We start from the raw sequence: 18,756 nt of genomic DNA, 5'->3' as shown, positions 1-18,756 counted from the left end.
AGTTTTTACAACTAGTTTTTAGAACTAGTTAATGCCACAATTTGAGTTAAAAATCATGTTTCAAACCACATCACACAAAGAAGACATCAAAAATAGAAGAAAAAGTTTGCGAAAACATTTTTTAGCAATACTTTTTGTAGTTTTACAACTTATCGAAACAAATGAATGTCGCAATTTTAGTTAAAATCATCTAATAAATCACTAAAATGGAAATATTTTAATGTTTGAAAGCATTTTCAGCCACACTTAATAACAGTTTTACTAGTTTTTACAATTAGTTTTTACAACCAGTTAACCCCACAATTTTAATTAAAAATCATATTTCACGACCACGTCACACAAATTACACATTAAAAATAGAAAAGAAAGTTTCTGAAACATTTTTTTAACAATACTTTTTGTAGTCTTGGAACTTATCGAAACAATTGTCGCAATTTGAGTTGAAATCATCTAATAAATCACTAAAATGGAAATATTTTAATGTTTGATAGCATTTTCAGCCACACTTAGCAGTTTTACTAGTTTTTACAACTAGTTTTTACAACTAGTTTTTACAACTAGTTTTTACAACTAGTTTTTACAACTAGTTTTTACAACTAGTTAATGCCACAATTTGAGTTAAAAATCAGGATTCAGACCACGTCACACGAAGAAGACATCAAAAATAGAAGAAAAAGTTTGCGAACAATTTTTTTAGCAATACTTTTTGTAGTTTTGGAACTTATCGAAACAAATGTCGCAATTTTAGTTAAAATCATCTAATAAATCACTAAAATGGAAATATTTTAATGTTTGAAAGCATTTTCAGCCCCACTTAACAGTTTTACTAGTTTTTACAACAAGTTTTTACAACCAGTTAACACCACAATTTGAGTTAAAAATCTTGTTTCATGACCACGTCACACAAAGAGGACATTAAAAATAGAAGAAAAAGTTTGCGAAACATTTTTTAGCAACACTTTTTGTAGTTTTGGAACTTATCGAAACAAATGAATGTCGCAATTTGAGTTAATATCATCTAATAAATCACTAACATGGAAATATTTTAATATTTGAAAGCATTTTCAGACACACTTAGCAGTTTTACTAGTTTTTACAACTAGTTTTTACAACTAGTTAATGCCACAATTTGAGTTAAAAATCATGTTTCAGACCACATCACACAAAGAAGACATCAAAAATAGAAGAAAAAGTTTGCGAAAACATTTTTTAGCAATACTTTTTTGTAGTTTTACAACTTATCGAAACAAATGAATGTTGCAATTTAAGTTAAAATCATCTAATACATCACTAAAATGGAAATATTTTAATGTTTGAAAGCATTTTCAGCCACACTTAATAACAGTTTTACTAGTTTTTACAACTAGTTTTTACAACCAGTTAACCCCACAATTTTAATTAAAAATCATATTTCACGACCACGTCACACAAAGAACACATTAAAAATAGAAAAGAAAGTTTCTGAAACATTTTTTTAACAATACTTTTTGTAGTCTTGGAACTTATCGAAACAATTGTCGCAATTTGAGTTGAAATCATCTAATAAATCACTAAAATGGAAATATTTTAATGTTTGATAGCATTTTCAGCCACACTTAGCAGTTTTACTAGTTTTTACAACTAGTTTTTACAACTAGTTAATGCCACAATTTTAGTTAAAAATCATGTTTCAGACCACGTCAAACAAAGAAGACATTACAAATGAAAGATAAAGTTTGCGGAAAAAAATTTTAGCAATACTTTTTGTAGTTTTACAACTTATCGAAACAAATGAATGTGGCAATTTGCGTTAAAATCATTAATAAATCACTAAAATGGAAATATTTTAATGTTTGAAAGCATTTTCAGCCACACTATTAGCAGTTTTACTAGTTTGTACAACTAGTTAACGCCGCAATTTGAGTTAAAAATCATATTTCACGACGACGTCACACAAAGAGGACATTAAAAATAGAAGAAAAAGTTTGCGAAACATTTTTTTAGCAACACTTTTTGTAATTTTAGAACTTATCGAAACAAATAAATGTCGCAATTTGAGTTAAAATCATCTAATAAAATGGAAATATTTTAATGTTTGAAAGCATTTTCAGCCACACTTATAGCAGTTTTACTCGTTTTTACAACTAGTTAACGCCACAATTTGAGTTAAAAATCATATTTCCTGACCGCGTCACACAAAGAAGACATTAAAAACAGAAGAAAAAGTTTGGGAAACATTTTTTAGCAATACCTTTTTTAGTTTTGGAACTTACCGAAACAAATGAATTTCACAATTTGAGTTAAAATCATCTAATAAAATGGAAATATTTTAATGTTTGAGAGCATTTTCAGCCACACTTTTAGCAGTTTTACTCGTTTTTACAACTAGTTAACGCCACTATTTGAGTTAAAAATCATATTTCATGACCGCGTCACACAAAGAAGACATTAAAAACAGAAGAAAAAGTTTGGTAAACATTTTTTAGCAATACATTTTTTAGTTTTGGAACTTACCGAAACAAATGAATTTCGCAATTTGAGTTAAAATCATCTAATAAAATGGAAATATTTTAATGTTTGAGAGCATTTTCAGCCACACTTTTAGCAGTTTTACTCGTTTTTACAACTAGTTAATGCCACTATTTGAGTTCAAAATCATATTTCATGACCGCGTCACACAAAGAAGACATTAAAAACAGAAGAAAAAGTTTGGTAAACATTTTTTAGCAATACCTATTCTAATTTTGGAACTTACCGAAACAAATGAATGTCGCAATTTGAGTTAAAATCATCTACTAAATCACTAAAATTGAAATATTTTAATGTTTGAAAGCATTTTCAGCCACACATTTAGCAGTTTTACTAGTTTTTTACAACTAGTTAACGCCGCAATTTGAGTTAAAAATCATATTTCACGACCACGTCACACAGAGAAGACATTAAAAATAGAAGAAAAAGTTTGCAAAACATTTTTCAGCAATAATTTTTGTAATTTTAGAACTTATCGAAACAAATGTCGCAATTTGAGTGAAAATCCTATTTTGTGATCATGCAGTTTTTTTTTTTCCTACTCCATTTTTACACTTGTTTGACATGGTTAATGGCGATGACGTCAACATATATCATCTTATATGACCAATACATGTTTGCGGCGTGTTGCGTTCAAGTGTCCATCCTCAGTGCAAGTATTTCGGGGCTGGTTGGAGAGAGTTCTCTGAGGGAAGGGAGGCTCGTCTCTTTACCTCCAACACCGCGCACACACACACACGCACTCACACACACACACACACACACACACACACACACACACACACACACACACACACACACACACACACACACACACACACACACACACACACACACGCGCACTTTTTCCACGCACACTCGCAGCACCACCACTGGCTGGGGCCAGCACGCCACTTCCGGGATCCGTCATTGCACTCGCCCACCGCTCGGCGCGTCGCTAGTCCGCCCTCCTCCCGGCAGCCAGTGTGTGTTTCTAGAAGCCAGCCAGCCGCCAAGCTGCCAACACTCGCCGACACACACGCACCGTGGACCCTCGGAGAGACTTTACGCGCATATTCTTTATTATTTTTCTTCATATTTTCACTCCCCACCTACCCCCCTACCCCCCCGCTCCCCGCCTCCCCCCCCCCCCCCTTCTCCCGCTTTTTTCTCTCCACCCACTTCGCGTCTCTCTCCGTTTATGTGTGTGCGTGTGCGTGTGCGTGTTTGTGCGTGTGCGCGCGTTCTTGAAAACTCCACGGGACGAGCATTAAAGCAGACATTTAACGGGGAAAGACGCGCGGCCGGACTTCGCCGGGTGAAAAAAACGGACTAACGCGGAGGGAACTTGAACATCATTCATTCATTACCTTGACAACCGCTGGCTTTGATTGACAGCCGGAGTGGCAAAAAGCCATGAGACGCGACAGTTGACTTCGCAATCTGGGCCCATTATTGTCACCCTCGCACTTTTCCCCATATTTTTATTTTCTACTTCCACCCCCCCCACCCCAACAGACGGACCCGTCCGATGCGACGATTTCACGGAGAAATCGCTGAAGAAAAAAAAAAAAAAAAAGTTAACCGAAACCAAGAAGAAAGCTGGTGGACATTTTTTTTTTTTTTTTTTTTTTTTTTTTTTGCTGTTTTCCACGCACAGGACGAAAAATTGGATTTTTATTATAAGAAATAAGGAGTTTATTGAGCTGCAGCCTATAATGGCGCAAAGGGTAAGATCCCACTCATTGCATTGTGCAAAGTAACATTCTCCACCGGACACATTTTTTTTAAATAATGTTCCAGGTAATTTAACGCAATATTATCACACTTCACTTTTTTATTTTTATTTTTACGCCCACCCATTGGAGACAGCGACCAAAAGTAACAACGCGTCTCGTTGACTTTTTTTTTTTTGCTCCTCCAGTACGATGAGCTGGCCCACTACGGGGGTATGGACGGCGTATCGGCGTCCATGTACGGGGACCCGCACGCTCCCCGGCCGCTCCCCCAGGTCCACCACCTCAACCACGGACCGCCGCTCCACGCCAGCCAACATTACGGAGCTCACGCACCCCACCCCAACGTCATGCCCACCAGCATGGGCTCGGCCGTCAACGACGTCCTAAAGAGGGATAAGGACCAGATTTATGGGTAAGCTGCGCATTTGGAAAAAAAAAACCCACTAATTTTAAACCGCACGAAACTCCGTAGAGAAAACCTTGTTTTTAAAAAAATATATCAGTTTCTCATTTTAAAACCAGCGTTTTGCAATTTACAAATGTTAGGCACATGCAAAGAGTTATTCGGCGTGTTTACATATTGCGTTTATGCACTTATTTTAATACTGTCTTCTTAAACACAAGTGTGCAAAGGCGTAAACTACCACGCTATGCATGTGCAAATTGTGCAAAAGTACAATCCGGTTATGTAGGCAGTTTTTCAAATGTAAAACTTTCTTATATATCATTTATTTTCTAACACTTATTTTTAATTGTACTTTATTTTCTACTATTAACGCCTGCACACATTGCATAATAATAATAATTATTATTTTCCTTCAATTCACTTTGCGTGGCACTTACAACGCCACTTGAAAAAGCTCCACATTCCAACCTTTAATCATTAAAAAAATAAATACAAGTAGTGAGCAGTCTTTAGTTGTTTGGAGCGTTGTGCGTAACACACTAAAATAATTATAATAATTTAAAAAAAAGTGTGAATATGCATCCTCCGGGAGTTAACCGGCACGCTGCGTGTTGACAAGCCGCCTTTGCGCGCTCCTCCGCAGGCATCCCCTCTTCCCTCTCCTCGCTCTGGTCTTCGAGAAGTGCGAGCTGGCGACGTGCACGCCGAGGGAGCCCGGCGTGGCCGGAGGAGACGTCTGCTCCTCGGACTCCTTCAACGAAGACATCGCGGTGTTTGCCAAACAGGTCCGTGACTCTTAAAAAAACCAAAAAAACATAAATTACCGTTAAATTGCACGCTAAACTCAACTTTGTCGCTCTTTCACTTTTAGGTCCGTGCAGAAAAACCTTTATTTTCGTCAAATCCAGAATTGGATAATTTGGTAAGTCCATAAAAGTGTCATATATATATATATATATATATATATATATATATATATATATATATATATATATATATATATACATATTTTAAGTGGGAAAAAAAAAGAATGTTTTTTTTTTTTTTAATGTTAAATGTGCTTCATGTGTTTCAGATGATACAAGCCATACAAGTATTACGGTTTCACCTCTTGGAATTAGAAAAGGTAAAAAAATAATTACATAATTGCATGTTTTTTTAATTTTATTTATGAGGAGGGAGATGCTCAAAACCCTCATGTGCTTCCATCCCTATTGGCGTTTATGAGTCAAATAGTCATATTTAATGCAGGCGTGCAGTTATTTACGCAACTCAAATGTGCTCAATTAAGCCTCTTGTTATTGATCCTGCACGCAGCTGCCGCCACTTCAGTCTGATTTTCTATTTACTTTGATTTTTGTCTTGTATTCATTCCTCAACTTGTTGCTCCTGCATGCACCTCCGTAGAGAATAATAATTAAAAAAAATAAAATCAGATTTAATGCATTTAATCTTCATTGGATTTAATGCGAAATATTAATGACGTGGAAATGTTGCCGTGTTTTCCTCTCCCCCCTTTCAAGGTGCATGAGCTCTGCGATAATTTTTGCCACCGGTACATCAGCTGTTTGAAAGGAAAAATGCCAATAGATTTAGTGATCGATGAGCGGGATGGGAGCTCCAAATCGGACCACGAAGAGCTGTCCGGCTCGTCGACGAACCTCGCCGATCATGTAAGTGAACGCAACGCGCTCTCTTTTCTCCCAGCTTTTTGCCGCATGCCTTGAACGCAACAAGACAATGCGATTGTTTCGTGTGCGCTCGTTTCTTTAGCCGGGGTCTTCCGATGTGAGGGTCAAAAAGCCAAATGTGCCACAATAGCTTAATTGTTTTTTATTTTATTTTAGCCTTTTGAATGGGTGTATTTGTGTGTTGCACTGTAGATGCACGAAAATATGTGTTAAGGATAAGCTTTATTTAAGAAAGAAAGAAAGAAAGGGGGGTTCCACGCAGAGCTTCTTTGGATTTTCACTGCAGAGGTGCACGTTTTGTGTGTGTGTGTGTGTGTGTGTGTGTGTGTGTGTGTGTGTGTGTGTGTGCGCCTTTTGAAATGCATTAGGCATCAATGTCAAGTTCACATTGCATATGATGCTCCTTGCAAGAATCCCCTCCCACTTAATGTGTTTAATTGTTTTCTATTGATTACTGCATGTTTTTTTTGTTGCTCTGCAGTGTTGTGGGCTCCACTCATGCACCTTTTTCTTAAATGGCTTGGAGGCTCCGTAGTGCTGAATTCAATTATAAGTGCAGCGTACATGGAGATGGATCATGCATTTTTTTGGGGGGGGGGGGGGCGTAGTAAACAGTAAACGCGCAGTGGTGTTGTTGTTATTAGCGATATTTAGTATTGTGAGTTATTGTGTTTTATGTGGTGACTAGTTCCTGTGGAGGGCATTAGGAGTGAGAGCAGATTTAAAAGTGTTATGCTTGCTCGCATCTGTTGGCTCTGGCTCTAGGCCTAAAACACACACACACACACACATACACACACACACACACACACACACACACACACACACACACACACTGGCATGCACAATAGTGTCGTTTGGGGTGTGAAGAGTCAGCTTGGCAATATTGTGCACAAATGGTGTTGTTGTTTTGCAGCAATGAGACATCTTGTTGTGTACCAACTCCTGGTGATCGTTGATTAAACACAAGAGTTCCATTTTAAAAGTGGAGCACTGTCCCTTTTTCGGAATTGCCACAAAGTGAGCCTTATTGTTGAACGTGGATGTCAGTTGATGAGTGACAATATAAAAGGGCCAGGCGCCATATGGTGACTTAAACACCCCACTATATGGCAGTAGAAACCTTTGTATTACATTGTTCAGTTAGTATTATGTAGACAAAGTTTATAATGTTTAAAGCCGGCGATTTATCACAGCCCATCATTATTTAACTTGATTAAATAAATACAATTAAGTCATTATTCTAAATATATTTAAAATGTTTAGAATTGTTTTGATAAAAAGTCAATTATCTGTTACAATTTAATTTCTATGTTTGGGGAATATAGTTAACATAAACATGCCAAATAGTGTGCCCGGCCCACACTTCCTGTTTTATTTACAATTTATAACGCCTTTTGTAATGCCGTTATTAACCCATTTATCAATAATTCATTAGCCATTATTGTAAAGTGGTAGTAATTCTCCCTCCTCCCCGCTCCCCTCTTCTACTTGACCCTCCCTGTTGGCGCTAGTATTGCAAATACGGACGTCGGTCGAGTCTCGCTACGTCATCAACCCTCGCCGTTTGCCGGCAGTGACCTAAGGCAGATGTGACAATTGTTTGTTTACTTTCAAGATGCCGTCGCACGCGATGTTCGGCTCTGCTTGCGCTCTGCTTGCGCTCTTCCTATTTTCTTTTCGCCTGTCTTTATTAAGAAGGAGATCGGTTAGAAGATAACACATTTTGGCGAAACCGCTGGCGTATCAGCTTGCGAAAGTAAAACGTGTTTCACTGTGTATTTGTGTTTGAAGCCAATATTTACATGCAAAAGGTTTGAAGTCTGACTAAAACCCACAAATGTCATTATTATGAAAATTATTACATTACTTCGATTTGCACGCTTCTTTGGGTTTCTGGTCTGCCATCTTTCTCCTTGCACTCAACCGTGTAGGGAGGTCTGCGAGCTCACTTTGTTTTGAGGGTGGTACTCGGCCCTCAACCCCTACCTGGGGGATCATTCGAACGCCTCTTGATTGACGTTGAGGGTAAAAACAAGGGCGGAGGAAGGGTATTTGAATTGAGACTTAAGTCTGTTAATGGGAGCAATAAACAAAACAAAATATTTCCGTTTTTTTTAAATCTTGTTTATTCATCTACAAAGCTAAAAAAGTGAACCTTAACATATTTTTTTTGCTTTTGCTCTAATTAGATGTAAATGTAAAAAAAAAAAAAAAAAAAAAAACTTTCGCTGCCCGTCTTGTCTCCGTGTTATTTATTGAATGACTTCATTAGGCATTTGTCTCCATTCCCTAATTAATTTCTGTCCCCATTTTAGGCGTAGCTGATAGTTAGATACGCTAATTAGCCGGAGTCACGTCCACTTTTCTTTGCATTTTTAATACCGCCCCCTCCCACCCCATCTCCCGTGTCCCCAGGCTGTATAGTGTCTCATGTGGTGAAAGTTGTGGCGATGATAAGGACGCTTGTTTTCATGTTTTTTTTCCCCCTCCCTAATAGTCAAAAAGCCCACTTTTATTTACACTTGAATGCAGCATTGTTTTAGGGATGATTGGATTATGCTGGGGTGAGAAAGAAAGAAAGGGGATGAGGCCTTCGCTGACACTGTTGATTTTGGTGACTGTCTTAGCCATGTAAGCCCACCCAGGACTATTCTTACACCCCCTTACCCTTGTGATGAACCTCTTAAACGAGAGACTTTTAATTAATGAATCATATACGTAAGCGCTGCATCTATTTAAAGGAAAGGGAAAAGTATAATTAAACAGGTTAGAATATTATCATGCCCGACGAGAGCTAAATGATGTAACCAAAATATTAGAAATGCATCAACCTGATTAGTTCTGAAGGCAAAACAAAGTTCCACTTCTTATCTTGACGCTGCACACATGGAAAGAAAAAAATGCAGGAGGGTTTTTTTTTTTAAAATGCTTGTTTGATTTTCTGTAAAAGGCACAACACTGTGAGCTCACTTTGGACCAGTTTTGTCTGGGCCAAGTGATTTAAGGCACGTTTGTCACATATTTTACACAGAATAGCCGGCATATTTCCACCTTTTCAGGATAATGCAATGCACTTTCACACAGCTAACCAGACAATTAAATGATGTACACGACTGGTGGGACCTTATTCCGGCGTTGTGGAGCTCCCTTTCACATAGGTTTTACCCCGCCTCTGCTCCAGCGCTGATACTACCGCCAAAGCAGGCAAATTCCTGGCATTGTGTAACCTCTGCTAAATACATAAGCGTTGTGGCTAAGGTGTGTGTGTGTGTGTGTGTCGTTACAACTTTGCACAGTAGATAGCATCGTAAAAGGGAAAAAGGGTACATAAACACCAGCTTTAACAGGCAGGACAAGTGTAAATGTGGGAAATGGTCGCCTCTTTTGCACAGATGACAAATAATCTGGCATTTATCATGCACCTGTGCCTTTTTATACAGACCTCTGCATGCTTTCGCACAGCGCCACGACACCTGCTGATGGATTACATGGCGTCCGGTGTGACGAATTAGATACTTGTCAGACAACGGAAGTTGCTTTTATCGCAACGAGGTAGGAATCGTGAGTGTCCCTTATACGCGTCTCTGTTACGGTTCTGTTACTACCGCAGAAAAGTGAAAAACTCAGGTTAGTAGTTAGTGGTCCCGACCAAGGATGGGTACTTTTTAGAGGCAGCAACCAAATTCTGTTGATCGGTGCCGTACATTCAAAATCCATATTTCGATACTTTCGTTGCGTGTGCCGTCACGTCCTGTTGCTGACTTAACACCAGCTTAAACACTTGGCGAGGAAACAATTGCTCAAGCAGCACTCTGCCATAATGTTGCAACTTTCAACGCCAACAAACAAGTATGCCTGATAGAAAGCGCTTGAACATAAAGTAAGGCTCCACTTTTCAAAAATGTGCGAGCTCGATGCTAATTTACTGTAAATGGGCTGTGCCGTATACATGCTACTGATTAGCATTAGCGATTTTACATGGCGATTTTAACACCTCCGAATTTGGTAATGAAAACTACAGCTAAGATGCATGTTAAAACCAAAAAGCATGTGTGTAATAAGTACAGTACAATACTTGGAGTATAAACAATTTGTAGGACGCAACCTAAAACTCGGCTGCCGCATTCATCTTAATGGCAAAGACTACTTCCTAGCTAGGCAACACACTGTAGCCTATGTAATACAGCCATCCAACATCTGGGCATCGCAACAGCAAGCAACGTCTACCATACAATACTTGCAAATGAGACTTTAACGTTTAAAATAACAGAATATAACAACTGGACGGCACAGCTCTGTTACATTAAGGAAATAGATTGTATTACTTTATTTCATTACCGTTGAGTAGCGATATCGATTCACAAGTGCCGGGAATTGGTACCGTATCGGTTTGAATGTGAAAAGTACCCATATCTAGTCCCGACGTTGCTGTTCACGCAGATCAGTAGGCCAGTGCGTTGTCACAGAGAATGTAGAAAGCACTGTAATACGCATGCCAGGCCACTAGTTGGCGATGCTACTTTGCAAAGAAACACAACCACTGCCTGTGCTGTATTTAAATGAAGAGTGAGCCCATTATTGCTCGCAGCATTGGAATGGTACAGGATGCCGTTGCCATGTAAACAAACTATAAAAAAAACAAAAACAAAAGTTTCTATCCAGCTTCATTCTGTGTCGCAATGTTGGCCCGTCTAGCCTTACATTTCCTTTTTGATTAGCGCTCAGAGGGCCTGTTGGGAGTCCTATCTAATCATCATGGCTGCCACAGCGAGAGAGCGCCTTTGCTCACTTGTTGCACAGCGAGCCCCCACCCTGCAGAAAAGCGTTTCGACTGCGTGTGCAAGAACAAGACAGCCGCCACAAGGTCGTGTACCGTGTACAAATATGCATGTATGTACAGTATGCATACTCTTTAAAAAATATATATATATTTAATTATTTTAATTAGAAGGCCAGGGGAGTAATGATAGAGTATAGTCTCTGTAGGGCCCTTCATGGACACCACTTTATTAGGCACACCTAGATGAAGCAGTACAATAAAAAATGACACCCTTCTGTATACCTGCCTTTTAAGAGCATCACAATAAGTTGCAAGAGGGGCGTTGACTAATTTGGCAGTACTTTTCACAGGCTGTAATTTGTGGCGTGTTGTTGCCCAAGAGAGCGTCCCATAACATTAGGCACACCTGTGGACGCCTAATGAAATCCAATGCAATGTTGCATTGACAAAACTAGAGCTCGTGGCTGTATACAGAACTGCATTGCATCAATGCTGAAAGGTATTGATGATGATGATGATGATGATGATGATGTATATACTTGTATAGTATTCTTAACGTTTTTTTTTTTCCCCTAATAGTTTTGTTATCGTTTGTATTTCTACTAGTGCGGTCAAAGTCAACGAAATTACCGTAATCACAAAACGTTATCACGTTAATCAATTGGTAATTTCAATTATGCACGGAAGTAATTAACTGCAAATAATGAGGTTTAATTCAAATGCAAATTTATAATTAACCTGATTTAAAAAAAATTATGACACTTTTTTTTTTACCAATTATTTTAAATGTTTATATTTTTATTACAGCTCTATACTGACCCTCTTTATATTTTTCAATTTTTTTTTTTAGACAAAAAAATTGTAAAATATATATAATTTCCTATTTCTACGTTCACCAAGTAAAACATTTAAAACATTTTCATGTACGACATTCACATAATAGAATGGTAATAATAATGATAATGATGATAATCATAATAGATTTTGATTAATTGTGGTGTTGCAAATGGAAAAGTGCAATTAGTCTAATTGGGAAAAATTGACAGCACTAATTTTGACCAATCATTTTAAATTGTTATATATTTAAAAAGCTCTTATATTGTTTCTTAATCAAGTCATTTTTATTATTTCTATTTTCCCAACAAAAAAAAATGTAAATGCTATTTTTTTTAAATGAAAAAAATTGTAAAATAATGACACAAATAAATACATTTATTAATCACATTAATTTAAAAAAAGGTTACATTTTCCCACATTCATGGCAAGAAAAGAAAGTTTTAAAAGCAGCCGTCTTGTCAGTACACAAACACACACACACGTACACACTGCGGTTATATCAACTACTAAATTAAGGTATTTTTAAAAATAATCTTTCCTTTCATAATTGAGGGTGTATAGGAAATAAGCAGCTGTTCAATTGAGGCTATGTTTTTTTTTTGTTTTTTTTTACAAAACCGCTGTATATAATTAATATTTTGCCTTACTCTGTTTATAGCACGTGGCAAGATGCGTCTTGCAATGGCAGGTATGATTTATGATCTTGTGTTTGTGTTTGACATGTCAGCGGTTCTGTACATGATCAGCATGGGGATCCCTGCAGCCTCCCTCCCTCCCTTCCCTTTCTTCCTTCATTCCTTTGCAGGTTTCAGGGGAATTTAAGGGAAATTCAATGATGTCGCTAAATCAATTTTATTGGAAATTCCAAGGGATGCGGGCGAGGCGGGAAAGTGAGGCAGGTGTTTGTAAACAAGAGACGAGGGGATTACAGTATAGCCTCCACCTGAATTCATCACAGTCCATATTGTCCCCTTGGTTTTTCATCATTATATTAATTATAGCCAAGGTTTTATTTATTTCCAACTCGTCTAACAAGTTGCATCACGTTCCAACATTGCACAATGTGTGAAAAGGAGTAGGAAGAAGCACGGTTTATTCACCCCTTCTCCATGTCTCAGCTGTAGTTTTACCCTTTTCTAACCGGGTGGGGGGGAAAAAAGTGGTTCCAACAGAACTGCAATTTGTCTGTGTCGGTTTGACGTCTAATTTGCATAATTGGTCATGACGCATATGCATGTTATTTTTATGGATTCTGTAGGAGAGATACAAAATAAGCAAAACACTGCAGATACTTTCTCACAAGTCTCCTACGTGTTCCAAAAAACACTGGAAAAAGACCAGGGATATTTGCGAACACGGTTGCAAAATTGGCAACACTGATCGCTACTGATACGTCGTCTTATTCAAGGCGATTTATGATGCTATCTACTGTGCAAAGTTGTAATGACAAGGTGTCATTCACAGGCAGTCCCGTTTATAACAGGGGTAGGGAACCTATGGCTCTCGAGCCAGATGTGGCTCTTTTGATGACAGCATCTGGTTCTCAGATAAATCTTAGCACGATTGGTAATGAATAATTCCGCTGGTAATCACAGTGTTAAAATTAACGTTCAAAATATAAAACATTCTTATGCATTTTAATCCTTCCATCCGTTTTTCTACCGCACCCGTTCAAGAAGTCGCATTAATGGTAAGGCGTATTTTATTTATTATTGGTTAGCTTCAGAATAACAATGTTATTAAAAATAATAAGAGACTTATTATACTCAAAAAAATGTCGGTCCTACTTAAAAATGCACACATTTAGTTGTATTCAGTGTTAAAAAAAAATTATACGGCTCTCACGGAAATACATTTTAAAGTATTTGGCTTACATGGCTCTCTCAGCCGAAAAGGTTCCCGACCCCTGCGTTATAAGATGTTTGTTTGTAGCGGTTGAAATTTATTTGCAACAAATAAATGTAAAAAAAACACAATTAAAAAATACAATAATTACAAAAATGTATAGGAAATAATATATAAAATAATAATAAAGGACAGTATTTATGTAGAAACAAATGCAGGTTGATCAAGCAATAACAAAATGATAAATAAATGACATTGCATGGTATGGTTAAAAAACATTATTATCACTCTCTTAATATCTTCCTGCTTTTACCTCTTTTTCTCTTTAAGACAATTAGCAAAGAGCCTCCCAAAGATTTATTTCTTCAGGGAATATTCCCATCATCCTCCGGGCTTTTGTTTTTTTGTTATATTTGTAGTATTGTTGTGTAGATTGACTATTTGGCTGACACGCACAACTTGTTTGAACTTTATCATACCCACAGGGCTCACGACAAAACGCTTGTTGTGTACTGTGTTTGTGTGCATGCGTGCGTGCGTGTGTGTGTGTGTGTGTGTGTGTGTGCACGACGTCTTCTGATGATGCGCCCGCCCGCCTCTCCTTTTTTAAATAATTTATGGGGGAAGAGAAGCTTTTGTCGCCTTGTTGAGTGCACAAAGTTAATGCCGCCGCTGTGATATTTGATGTGTTTCGCAGACAGGGTTATGGATTACAGGTGAATTAAAGGTATTAAATAAAAAAAAGAAGTGAAAGTGTGCAGCCACCATGTTATTGTTATTGTTGTTATGAATGGCTGCTCCTGCTTTGTGGTCTATAGGAGGAAAACAAAGCTTTATCTCACAGGGCCTCATAAAGCTGCAGGCGAGCACAAATATCATTCCCTTTAACGCCATTAACTGCACTGCCTTTGAATTTAATTCAGTAGCCAGTGCCATTAAAAATGACACATTACCCTGCAATGATAGCTAAATTAAGTCGTATCGATTGGGCTCCTGCATTAAAGCCACAGCTGGCTGGCTGGCAGGCAAAGAAAGAGGAAACCTTTTCTTCCAGTCGAACCCGGTCGTTTTCTCCACGCCGAGCCCGGAGCTGCTTAATTACACGCGAGCCTCCCTCCCTTACGTGACGAAGACACAAGTGGAGTATTTTGGGAAGCATGATGAGCTTGTCCCACATGCTTTGAGCCAGCTACAGTATCATGCAGGGTTCCCACGGGTGCTTGGAAGTCTTGGGAAATGCTGCAATTTGAATGTGGCGTTTATAACAGGTTAGCTTACTGTGAAAACTACAACATTCCCATCAAGGGAATACTGCTTTTTATGCGGGATGTATCATCTCTGCCAGATGGTTTTCATTATAGTAGATTAATTGATATAACGTGGTTCATTGCATAGTGAGTCAATGTAGCAGAATAGCGTGCACTACCTGGCTGCAACCAGCAGAGGCGCTGTTGTTAAGTTGGTTGTCAAAAACAAACACTTATGATTTCATACCGGATGCTGAGCTACATCCCCCTGAGATTCCGCATCCACTGCAGAATACATTTGTTTTTGGTCTTTGTCAAAGTTACACATTTCGGGATTTTTTTCTAATGAAATTATTTTTATTTCTTTATTTTTTTCTATACTCAATCAATCAACGTTTACTTATATAGCCCTTAATCACAAATGTCTCAAAGGGCTGCAGAAGCCACAACGACATCCTCGGCGCAGATCCTATATATATATATATATATATATATATATATATATATATATATATATATATATATATATATATATATATATATATATATATATATATATATACATATATATATATATATATATATATATATATATATACTACCGTTCAAAAGTTTGGGGTCACATTGAAATGTCCTTATTTTTGAAGGAAAAGCACTGTACTTTTCAATGAAGATAACTTTAAACTAGTCTTAACTTTAAAGAAATACCCACTATACATTGCTAATGTGGTAAATGACTATTCTAGCTGCAAATGTCTGGTTTTTGGTGCAATATCTACATAGGTGTATAGAGGCCCATATCCAGCAACTATCACTCCAGTGTTCTAATGGTACAATGTGTTTGCTCATTGGCTCAGAAGGCTAATTGATGATTAGAAAACCCTTGTGCAATCATGTTCACACATCTGAAAACAGTTTAGCTCGTTACAGAAGCTACAAAACGGACCTTCCTTTGAGCAGATTGAGTTTCTGGAGCATCACATTTGTGGGGTCAATTAAACGCTCAAAATGGCCAGAAAAAGAGAACTTTCATCTGAAACTCGACAGTCTATTCTTGTTCTTAGAAATGAAGGCTATTCCACAAAATTGTTTGGGTGACCCCAAACTTTTGAACGGTGGTGTATATATTTATATATATATATATATATATATATATATATATATATATATATATATACACTCAACCCATACATACATACCCTATACATGATTGATTGATTAATTGATTGAGACTTTTATTAGTAGGTTGCACAGTGAAGTACATATTCCGTACAATTGACCACTAAATGGTAACACCCGAATACGTTTTTTAACTTGTTTAAGTAGGAGTCCACTTAAATTGATTCATGATACAGATATATACTATCAGATATATACTATCATCATAATACAGTCATCACACAAGATAATCACATTGAATTATTTACATTATTTACAATCAGGGGTGTGGAGGGGGGGGGGGTAGGATATGGACAGCAAGTAGTGGACATAGAGAGATAGAGAGAGAGAGAGAGAGAGAGAGAGAGAGAGAGAGAGAGAGAGAGAGAGAGAGAGAGAGAGAGAGAGAGAGAGGGATCAGAAGGCAGAAAAAGTATCTGCATTTGATTGTTTACATTTGATTATTAGCAATCCGGGGAGGGTGTTAGTTTAGGGTTGTAACTGCCTGACATACTATTGTGTGTACGAGCGTCCAATGCTGTGGATGTTTGTTCTTGGTCTATTTCTACAGTCAAATTTTTGAAAAAAAAACCTTATGTCTTTTGTCAAAAGTTAAATATATAAGGACTTTTTTGACGTCTTTGTTTGTGACTTCCAGTAACTATTGCATGTACCAGTCTCCACTGTATGAGACCTTTGTTTTGGGTCCATTTCGTTAGTCAGAGTTACAGATTTCAGAAAGAAATAGCCCTGTTATGCAAAACATAAATGTGCACTGAAATTTAAAAAAAAAAAAGTTTTTGGTCTTGTGTCAAAGTTACTAATTTTAGATATTTTTTTTTAAAAATGTGTGTGACTTAGATGCTGTTGCCTGTACCAGCGTCCACTGCAATGGATGTTTGTTTTTGGTCTATATCTTTGGTGGAAAACAATAGCCCTGTTATGCAAAACGCACATGTTCCACTGCTGTGGATGCAGGTTCTCAGGAGGATATTATTATACTGGCATGGAAACAGGAGCTCAGAATATTCAGAGTTGAATTTCTAGATAATTAATTATATTCATAATATTTTGTAAAAAAAAAAAAAAAAAATACTAATAATTTTTTAGGAGGTAAAGTATTTGTATGTTTTTTTAATGCCTAACATGTTCAGGGTAAATATGATAATGATCACACTTTTTTTTTTTAACATAGGAGTCTAATGAAAATAATCTTTAAAAAACAACATCATCAATATTTCAGATAGTTAGGTAGTTTTTCGGACTATAGCTCTATATTCTGTTTGTTTTTACAAAAATGTTTCCCAAATGTTTGGTGAAGAGCCAAACTTTTCTTGGCTTGATTTTTTGGGGGAGGGTTTAAGTCTTTTTTATGCCTAACATGTTCAGGGTAAATATGATTATGATCACACATTTTTCTTTTTAAACATAGCTTAGGTGTCTAATGAAAATAATCGTTAAAAAACAACAAAATAGATATTTCAAAAACATTAGTTTTTCGGACTACAGCTCTATATTCTGTTTGCTTCACCAAATGTTGGGTGAAGAGCCAAACTTTTCTTGGCTTGTTTTTTTTTGGGGGGGGGGCGGGGGGGGGGGGGGGAATTCAACTCCCACCCTTTTTTTTTTTTTGAAGGAATGTTCTCATTCATGTTTGTTACATAAGACAAATACGTACATGTTTTTAATAGTAATACATACACCAATTTAAAGCAAAGGATTTTGTTTGGATCCTCCTTCCCACATGTATTGTTAATGATAAAGAACCCAATGTATACATATATTAATGATAACACATGTCATCAAATAAGCATTTTAGAGTAATCTGAGTGGATTTGTGTGGCATAACAAGCCGGAAAAACCTTCCAAGGCCATCTTGAAAGTGCTTAAAATTGACTTTGAAAGCAGCTGTATGAAGTCCCTAACAACAGCCTTTACTGAAGTGCATCCGACCATTTGTCGATCAATGGCCCAGAAAGTGAACTGAGGCCCCGACACTTTCCCCCCATGGGCTCACTCTGGAGGGCCAGCAACCCCCGCACGGGGCCATTGTTGCTCCCCTTCTCCCGAGCAACTCTTTTTTTTTTTTTTTTTTTTCCCCTCCCTGAGCTCTTTTAGCCTGAGCGCCATCCGGTGAACAGCTGACACTGAGAGGGCCTTGTATGCAGGCGGAGGAGGCAGCGTTCAAGGGCCTTGTGTGCAGATAAAAGGGTCCTCGCTGTAGACTGCACAGGACTCGGTACCCAGGGGAGCCCGGCAGCCGCTCGCCTCTTAGTCTTTTCCGGGACTCAATTTAGACAAAATGGTAAAAAAAACAAAAAAAAGCATGTCTTTCTTGGACTGTTGATACATTTGTACAGTCTTCTCTTTGTTTTGCTTTTGTACGCACGACTCTAAGGAATCGCAGGGAACTGAGAAGTGGGTTGAGGTTTGCGGGAAGCCTCGGTGCAGACCCGTGTTTGTTTGCCTTGGGCCTCTTCTTCTCTCGCAGCGCCAGCCTCGCATTTAGGGTGTTTTTGCGACAACCGACGGTATCGACTCTTCAGTCTGAGGAAATTCCACT

The 18,756-nt window shown here is 37.7% G+C and overlaps 1 protein-coding gene across 6 annotated transcripts in view; it reads left to right on the top strand.

The window, feature by feature from the left end:
* Positions 1 to 3,444: 3,444 nt before the first annotated feature.
* meis2a (Meis homeobox 2a) overlaps positions 3,445 to 18,756 on the top strand; it is a 273,596-nt gene continuing 258,284 nt past the window's right edge. For 2 of the 6 annotated variants that reach the window (XM_062041439.1, XM_062041438.1), the window contains exons 1-6: positions 3,445 to 4,217; positions 4,412 to 4,638; positions 5,276 to 5,417; positions 5,504 to 5,554; positions 5,708 to 5,758; positions 6,156 to 6,305. In XM_062041439.1, coding sequence (XP_061897423.1) covers positions 4,206 to 4,217; positions 4,412 to 4,638; positions 5,276 to 5,417; positions 5,504 to 5,554; positions 5,708 to 5,758; positions 6,156 to 6,305 — 633 coding nt within the window. In that variant the 5' untranslated portion in view covers positions 3,445 to 4,205. Of the gene's footprint in view, positions 4,218 to 4,271; positions 4,291 to 4,411; positions 4,639 to 5,275; positions 5,418 to 5,503; positions 5,555 to 5,707; positions 5,759 to 6,155; positions 6,306 to 18,756 lie in introns of those variants that run through there. The other 4 variants (XM_062041436.1, XM_062041434.1, XM_062041437.1 and 1 more) reach the window with 4 other exon arrangements.

The sequence above is a fragment of the Entelurus aequoreus genome, linkage group LG03 (assembly GCF_033978785.1).
Source record: "Entelurus aequoreus isolate RoL-2023_Sb linkage group LG03, RoL_Eaeq_v1.1, whole genome shotgun sequence".
In the NCBI taxonomy this organism is placed as follows: domain Eukaryota; kingdom Metazoa; phylum Chordata; class Actinopteri; order Syngnathiformes; family Syngnathidae; genus Entelurus; species Entelurus aequoreus.
The sequence above is the reverse complement of the archived record's forward strand: the minus strand, read 5'-3'. Positions and strand labels throughout refer to the sequence as shown.